The sequence below is a fragment of the Hippocampus comes genome, unplaced genomic scaffold (genome assembly GCF_001891065.2).
Source record: "Hippocampus comes isolate QL1 unplaced genomic scaffold, H_comes_QL1_v1.1 scaffold257, whole genome shotgun sequence".
Classification (NCBI taxonomy): domain Eukaryota; kingdom Metazoa; phylum Chordata; class Actinopteri; order Syngnathiformes; family Syngnathidae; genus Hippocampus; species Hippocampus comes.
The window spans coordinates 631,940-640,842 of record NW_017804972.1 but is presented as its reverse complement, the minus strand read 5'-3'; the positions used below and the strand labels follow the sequence as shown (position 1 = coordinate 640,842).

At 40.5% G+C, this 8,903-nt stretch overlaps 1 protein-coding gene across 5 annotated transcripts in view; it reads left to right on the top strand.

Annotated features, from left to right (window-relative positions):
• The window catches only part of rbfox1 (RNA binding fox-1 homolog 1), a 214,124-nt gene that overhangs the window by 144,852 nt on the left and 60,369 nt on the right, over positions 1 to 8,903 (top strand). For all 5 annotated transcript variants that reach the window (XM_019892259.1, XM_019892242.1, XM_019892238.1 and 2 more), the window contains exon 2: positions 2,546 to 2,836. In XM_019892259.1, the coding sequence (XP_019747818.1) occupies positions 2,546 to 2,836 (291 nt within the window). The remainder of the gene's footprint in view (positions 1 to 2,545; positions 2,837 to 8,903) is intronic.

Here is an 8,903-nt window from a genome sequence, read left to right as displayed (position 1 = left end):
CTCTTTTTAAAATAAAAATGTTTACTGAACACGTCTGCTCACAATGGAAAGCAACACGAGGAAGCGTCACTTCCTTGTCTACCCGAGGAAGCGTCACTTCCTCGTGTAAGGGGGGCGAGAGGAGTCAAATGGTGCATTCAAGTGCGCTCAGTTTGTTTGAGAACCGAATTTTTTTTTTTTTTAATTGCTGGAAGTCTAAGCAATGTTTCATCTTGTACAGAAAATTCTCAGAGGAATGAAGCCAACATGGGCATTGGGCTTCGAAGGTATGAAAAGTGTGGGGCAACACCTAAGAGATTTCTTTTCACAGCACATTGAGACTCGATGATGTCAAGGCATAATGATAAAACACTGTACAGTAACAGCTACTCTGCATTTATTTGACAAAGGAAATTTTGCTCCCGTTGTATTTGAGATTAGGGTATTGTGATGTCTTGGTAGGGGTGGAAGCTCACAGCGGAAAAGATGGCTCATGCCACATTTCCATCAAGAGGGAAAGATCCGTTGGATTAACCACAACAACCAACGCTGATCTGGCTTATATTTCTTGTTGGGAATGTGGGTAGAATGATGATGATGATGAAGTGGTAGTTTTATGATTAGCTTGAAGTGAAGAAAGAAATGCAAAGGGACACTCAGCCACACATGCCGATTTTTAAGATCTCAACAGATTTTTTTTTTTCATATAAGAGATCCTGCCAATGTCTAGGGGTAAAACAGCATGTGTGTTTTTGCACACATTTTCCTATTTTGTGTGTGTGTGTGTGTGTGTGTGTGTGTGTGTGTGTGTGTATGTAGTCAAAATTACCAACTACTTCTTTTCATTTTGGCCTGTCCCGTTAGGGCTTGCCACAGTGTGTCATCCTTTTCCATTGAAGTCTATCATCTGCATCATCTCTAACACCAAATGCCCTCATGTCTTCCCTCTCACAACATGCATAAAACCTCTCTGAGGTCCTCCTTCCGCCATCATCGCCATTCGACCAATATACTCACTATTTCTCCTCAGTACGTGCCCAAACCACCTAAGTCGGTTTGCGCTAACCTTTTCCCAAAACATCTAACCTTGGCTGTCCCTCCCAATCCATCGCGGTGACTCCCAAAGAAAACCCGAGGAGCTTCATTTCTGCCACCCTCAGCTCTGCTTCCTGTCATTTCGTCAGTGTCCCTCATCTGTAATCTGTACACCATGGCCAGCCTCAACACTGTCTGAGAAACTTTACCCTTCCTCCGAGCAGAGACTCTTCTACCAAATAACACCCCAAACACTGTTTGTTCCATACCTGCTTGGATCCATTTCCTCACTGCAATTATGTCATATGTCAAGCATATTTCTATACATTTCTATTAGATCATTTTCCCCTCTTCTTTTTTCAACAAAGGGAAATGTGTGAAGCATTTGATCAACCAATGATCAACTAGTGTTCTGAAAATGCTCACAGCATGTGATGATTCTTGGTATGTGGATGAGCTTTTGTGGCCCAAAGGAAGTAGTCGGACTGCACTGTAATTTTTAGGGTATTACAAGTACAATTTTCCTTGAGATTGTCCCATGTTTACATTTGTACAGTTTTTTTATAAACATATCACAACCGGTAAAATGCTATCGTCTGGCGGAATCGTCACTCCTCCAAAATCATCACGGAAACTTCAACAATTAGCAATGAATCATCAAAGCTGTTTTCAACACGAAATATCGATGACTATTTTTTAAAAATAATACCCACAGGTGTGTTATAGATTTGTTAAAAAAAAAAAAATTGTGACAGAAGGTTTCGGGCTGACTCTAGGGAAAAGTGACATTTGAATCTTTCCCAGTCTCTTGCAACCAATTTCCACATGTACAAAATTTCAATTTTGAATCGTGAATTTGTCAGCAAAACTTAAGCGGCAGTTTACACCAGAACATGCCTCCATTGTACACTGTTCCATTGACAACATGACTAAGTAATTTGAATTTTATCCATCCACAATGACAAAAGGACTTATTATTCTGATGACACTGCCATGTTCTGTGACACAAATTTTTACTTCTGAGAGATGAACTAAAGATTTTCACAAAGAAAAGAGCTTTTGTTATTTGTCTGAATAATTTTGAGAAATGCAAAGTTTTGCAAATTTAAATTTGGTTTTGTGAAATGTACCAAAGTGTCTGAGAAAAACTGTTGAAAAAAAAAAAAAAAAGCTTTTGTAGCCTCTTGGTCCATTATGTGAGATTAATAATCTTCTGAAGTGACTGAGGCAAATTGAGTGTACTACTTTGCTTCAACCAATAGGCACTTTGTCTATGTCTAATCAGTCTCACCCACTTTGCTATCTTAAGAACATGTCATCAGATAAGGGAAGTTAAGTGACATCCATACTCCTCTGGTCATCTTTTTTTCTGTCATTGAATATGTAATTCATAACAGTTTACGGTTTAATTATTAAAATGTAGTTCATTATAGTTGATCAAAGATGTAGTCAAACATCCCTCACAAGTCTTACATTATACATGCAAAATGCATTTTTCATGTTCAAAAGGTGAATTTCTTTCTCTACACAGGGGAACCAAGACACACCGACACCCCCAGATCCATCCATGGCTCAGACTTACACATCCGCCCAGTTTGCCCCTCCTCCCCAGAATGGCATTACCACAGAGTTCACTGCTTCACACACTCACCCACATGCACACTCCCATCCACATTCACACCAGCAGCCAGCACCTCAAGACTACTCCGGGGTTCAGGCCTCTGTCAGCGACCATCCACTCAACATCTACCAGTCGACACAGAGCCACAGTGACCAGAATGGATCAGACATCGGCAGTCAGACAGTCACTGGCACAGCCACAGTAAGACATGATGGAATGAATGTTTGGTTTAGTTTGACATACAAGGATCCAGAGCCTTGTTTTTGTTTTGTTTTCTGTTAATGGTCATTTCAAAACATTGTCTGTAACTCTGGCCGAGAAGCAGTTCCATATCTGTATGTGATTGTTTGTTGTTTTTGATTGCTGAGAGCTACTTCTTGGCTAGTTTTCAGACACACTTTTAAAATACAAAATTTGCTCAAATTTCCTTTATTGCATTACTATCAAGTCAATACAGTCATCTATGTAAAGACACCGATCATGTGAATGATTTCTCCACAATAATCAGGAGACAGAACATTACAATATGCAATATCTCTATAAATCTTTGCCAATGTTCTTTCAAATGATCACTTCTATGATATTCCAAGGAAATCACAATGTCCCATCACTGGCGAGCTATTTTTAGAACAGGCCCACAGCCTTCTAATGTGGTCCTTGCGACTACCTGGCGCCTGTCAGCACCACATTGGTGACCCTTGCTGTAAAGGAAAGAATCCCTTCTATCTTTTGTTCTTTTTGTTAATGAAAATATGCTAAAAAATATGATCAGCTCATATCTACAGGGGCTTCCATGAAGTTCAAGCTTACAAAGTTTTCTTGTTTTGATCACAAATATTCTAAACTCTTGTCGCTGCCTTATAACAACGGTGCATGTCACAGTTGCCTTTGTTCTAGAACAAAGAAAAGTTTTACATATAAAAAGAAACAATGTAGAAAAGAACCAAGGTTGCACACTCAAATGTTGGCTCATTTATTGAAGTAGAAATTATTTGGAGCTGCCGGGGGCCTTCAAAGGGAAGATTAGAGAAGCTTTTAAATTTGATAGCAGATCCTGGTGGCAGTGTGAAGTCCTAGCCTGGACAGAGGCCACTAACAATTCCTCCACCAAAAATGTGAACAAATAATATGAGCATCTTCGATCTTTCACCTAGGGTGGCAGGGAGACCAGGCTGTGAGATTGGAAGATCCAACACAGAGAGGTTTCAAGGTCAAAACTTGCCCTTAAAAAACTGAACGTGATATCCAGATGTAAAGCTTATTAGTGCCAATAGAAGCAAATAAAGCCCTTCAAACAACGGTGATCAAATTAGTACCTTGCTTGAACAATTATGTCAGATGGCAAGCTGAACACTCCTAAAAACTCTTTCACCAACCTATCAGCTGTTTAAATAACAGCTTGGGAGAGGGATAACATGGACAAATAAATATCCAAGAAAGCGGTCTTGGTTTGGTGTTTCCGAAGCAAGATGTGTGCGTAATGTACTGTCAATGTAAAACTTTAAAAGAACCTGTCTTTCTTGGTGACAATGTGTCAGATTTTCCTCAAGGTTGATGTTTCTCCACAACTTGATGAAGTGTTTCCTCCAGCTAGTGCCACCACCTCACTCAGGTCATTGTCAGCAACCCTTGGTTTCCAACATTACTGCAGTTAGAGGCACTTAAAGTAGGGGATTAGAAAGCTGATGGGTGGTTCTTACTATTCTCAACAGATCATTGTGTGAAGACTTCCACTAGAAAGGCATCCACCTTCACCATAAATTGCTTCTCTCAATTAGGCTGTTTGAGCGTAAGAGTTAAGGTAAAAGGGAAGAGGAGGAGAAGGGACAGATCAGCAGACTGCAAAGGGATGTTCCGGTTAGTAGCTCAATGCACCATGTAGATAATGTAAAGGTACTGACTGATTGTTCCTACCTTACTGAAAACCACTTGTCGGACTCAAGTAAGACAGAGGAGAGCTGTAAGAAAAGAACAGGAAATGCTGTAATCATCAATTCATCTTAGGTACCTGACAAAAGGAGGAGAAGGGGAGGAGTCTTGGAGGTTACTTGATCCAAAAATTGGCCATCGACGACTAGGTCAAGAGCTGATTCGGGCTGATGAAAATGACACCAAGCAGTTTGGCCCAATGAACATCAAAAAAAGTTCAACGAGGTCGAGGAGATCGTGGGACATTGACCTTATTCGTCAGACTTTTTGCTAACTACCATCAGTTAAACAACAGTACTCGTCTAATGCATTGAAGAAGTAATAAAGAAGAGACTGATATGCCACCGCAAAGGCAGCTGTTGGATGTATGGTTGCTCCTTGTGACCAAGGAGGAGACATCCCACCTGCATTGGCTCAGATTGTAGGTGACTCAGATTGTAGGTGACTCTCTTGTCGGACTGAAACAGGGTGACCAGTATCAATGGCCTGGGAATCTCATTTAATTTAGCAAGCAATAGCCTGTCTGGAAGGTATGCTTCTGAATACAGCTCAGCTACCGGTATTTAGACTTCAGTCAAAACAATGAATTCAGCAATACAGGATGGAGTGCTAATTTAGTGTCAATCTCATGATTTACTCCATTCAGGAAGGCAGTAATTAGGATTCTGATCATCCAACCTACTCCTGCAACCAGAATATCCAAAATCCATTCCAATGAAGTTGAGACGTTGCATACAAAAAAACCCCAAAAACTATGATTTGCCAGTCCGTTTCACTCACCCCATATTCAGTTGAATACAAGACAAAGAAATATCATGTTCAAACTTATGAACTTCATTACTTTGTTTTGTTTGTTCATGCAAATATTTACTCATTTTGAATTTATGTCAGCAACACATTCCAAAAAAGCTAGGACAGGGGCATGTTTACCACTCTTACATCACCTTGCCTTTTAACACTCAAACATTTTGGAACTGAGGACACTAATTGTTGAAGCTTGGTTGAAAGACAATTTCATTTGCTCAATAGTCCAGGGTCTTGTCATGTTTTGTACTTCATAATGTGCAGAATATTTTCATTGGGAGACAGGTCTGGACTGCAGGCAGGCAAATATAAGTTCACACTTTTACTGCAAATCCTTGCTATTGTTAAACATACAGAATGAAGCTTGGCATTGTCTTGCTGAAATAAGTAGGCTAGTCCCTGAAAAAAAAAAACACTGTTGGATGGTCGTGTATGTTGCTCCAAATCCTGTATGAACTCTGCCTTTTAGCATGAAAGGTTCCTTTACAGATATGCAAGTTACCAAAACTTGGTTTATGCTTGACATATATATATATATATATATATATATATGTTCCATGCAGAAATGAGACATGCAGAATCCTGCTCACTCGACTTTTGCAGCCTTTTATGCTGCACGGCTTTCCTCTGCTGTTTAGTAGACTCTTGGAAGCAGTGAAAAGTGTCTACGGCAGGGGTCGATCGCGATCGACCGGTAGTTTTCGGACTGGTCCCAAGTGGATCGCGAGGGATGTAGAGCAGAAAAAAAACAAACAACCATTCATGTGTCTTTGTGGATGTTAGTAATATATTTTTTGTGTTAATGTACACTGCACCCGAACCATCCTATCAGTCTCATTTTCTCAAAAAGTATTAAAAAATAAAATAAAATAAAGCAGGTAAATCTTTAAGCTACAGTGTCGCGTGACGTGCGTCACTGGAAATTGTTAGCACTCAGCAGTCTGCAATTGGAGCTTGTGATCGGAGAGGTTGCGCTATATCTTTTATCGTTATCATTATTCTCATTCAGAGTTTGTTTCGTGTACAATTCACAGAGGGCACTGGCAAAGAATAGGAATCTGGAGGGAAGCATTTTCAAATGGTACGCATGAGCTACGATAGCTACCACGCTGCCATAGTGCCTCGCATGCCTCCACAACAGGCTGTTCCTCATCATGGTGTGCGTGTGTATGTGCGTGTGTGTGCGCGTTAACAGGTCGATCGCGGGAGGTTGGTTGATCGAAAAGTAGATCTTCAGTCAAAAATGTTTGGGCACCCCTGGTCCATGGCATATGAACAACACTTCAAAGCAATATTTTTTTTTTCCAATAAACTATCGATAAGAAACGTTTGCAGTGAACAGTCTACATACATTTAACAAAATGAAAACAATCGAGAAGTAGAAAACAATGTTGTTTATAACAGCTTTTGCTTGTCTATCATGTTTTTACGTGTGGAAAATCCGGGTGTATTTCTGTTATAAGTTTTTGTAGGTGCACAGTGCGGAGAATATGAGCATTGCAGACACAGCACGGAGTGGCGTGGCGGCTGAAATATAACTTTGCTGGGTGTATCCGTGCGGACTTTGCGGCCGCGTAAAGCTTATGCTCACAGATCTTGACTTTTGAACTTTGTACTGATCACAATTCATTAGGTCCTTTTCTCTTCTAAAACACAGCAGCAAAATAGCATTGTTTTTATGTGGGATGGAGTATTACCATACAAGCCATGGGGAGAAAACAGTCAAGCAGAGGCAGCTGTCAGGAAAATGATTTATTAATGTGCTTGCATGACGACTTTGTTTCTTAAGGGTTTGACTGCACTTAGTACATGTGGCTTATATTGGAACTGCTTCCAAACGTCAATTGCAGTATGATTTTTCACCTTCCCCGGGCAGTTGACGAAACAGCGTACAAACAAAAGTGCTTCAATCAACAGCAGAAAGTGCGCAAGGCCAGATTTGACTGTGAACATTTTAGGGTTGCTCCACCCAGATAATGTATCTGGCCTCAAAGTGCATCAATGACTGATTTAAGTGGATCGGGGAATCCGCGTGTCATGTTGCGAGGTGGTGGTGGACCCCAAAAAGCAGGCAGGAGGGAGGGAGGGAGGGAGGAGCAGGGTGTACTAGACAAATTGTATTAAAACAGAGAAAACTAAATCCAAAACAAGCAAAGTCCAAAGTATCAAACAAAACTCATGGCAGAAGCTCAAAACTAATAATAACAGAAACATGACCTAAACATGACAGAACATACAAACATGACAGCAGCAAAGAAACAAACAGCAACAATGACCCGACAATGAGTGGCCGGGCGGGAGTCCTTTTAAAGAGCTAATGACATAACGACCAACAGGTGTGCAGCTGCAGCTGCAGGGAGAGCCCTACAGTGCCACCTGTTGGTCACAAACCGAAACATGACACGGCGTAACTGAAAAAGTTGAAGGGAAAGCATTATCAGGAGACACAGAAAACACCGGATAACTCAAACCCAACAAAATAGCGAAAATACTTTGTCTTTGGAGGAATCTTTCTGAAACTCTAAATCGGGGTGCCCAATACGTCGATTGCGATCGATCGGTAGCTCGGGAACTGGTCCCATGTCGATAGCAAGGGGGGTGTAGACGCTTGTGTGTCTCTGTGCATGTTATTCATATATTTTTTTGTGTTAGTTCACAATGCACCCTTAGCATCCTATAAGTCTCACTTTCACAAAAAGTATTTAGAAAATAAAATAAAATAAAAAAGCAGGTCACCTTTAACCTACGTTGGCGCGTGACCTGCATCACCGTAAGTTGTTTGCTGTCTGCGATCAGAGCTGTTGTGCTCTGTATTTTATGATTATTATTCTCATTCAGTTTGTTTCATGTACAATTCACCAAGGGCACTTGCAAATAAAGGGAATCTGGAGGGCCGAGAGAAGCATTTTAAAACGGTGCACGTGAGCTACTATCATTAACACACTGCCAAAGTGCTTCCCATGCCTGCGCGGCAGGTCACCACGAAGGTAGGCAGTAATTTGCTTTTCACAAACTTTGGTGTCTATTTTATTTTTCCATTTCGTTCATCTTAGGGGCAGTTATGGCAATTGCTCATCTTATTGAGCAATTGCATGTTATTGTATTGTGTATACACAGTGGCGGGCCGTGCATTTCAACCTTAGGCCTTCAGTGACGTCACATACATACACAATATAGGCTCGTCAAGCAGCACTTAATTTCAGGAGCATTTAAAACCATCAAGTATGCATTCACAATTAAGAGCAGGAAACTAAATTTACAGATAGTCAAAAATAAAAAGATGATTTAAAAATACGAAATAAAATGCCACCCAAATTACGCTGTGTGATCTTAAACAAGTCTGTCCAATAAATTGCGCAATGTCGCAGTTTCATACAAGACACCAACCAAACAATAACAAAAAAAACTACTATTTGAAAATAAACAGATCATTTGCATTTTGAAAATCGGCGATACAACAGCAAATAACTGAAAATGTTGAGCAGCTGAGATTGAACGAACTTTCGTGCACGAAGGTGACTACAATGCGCCATTA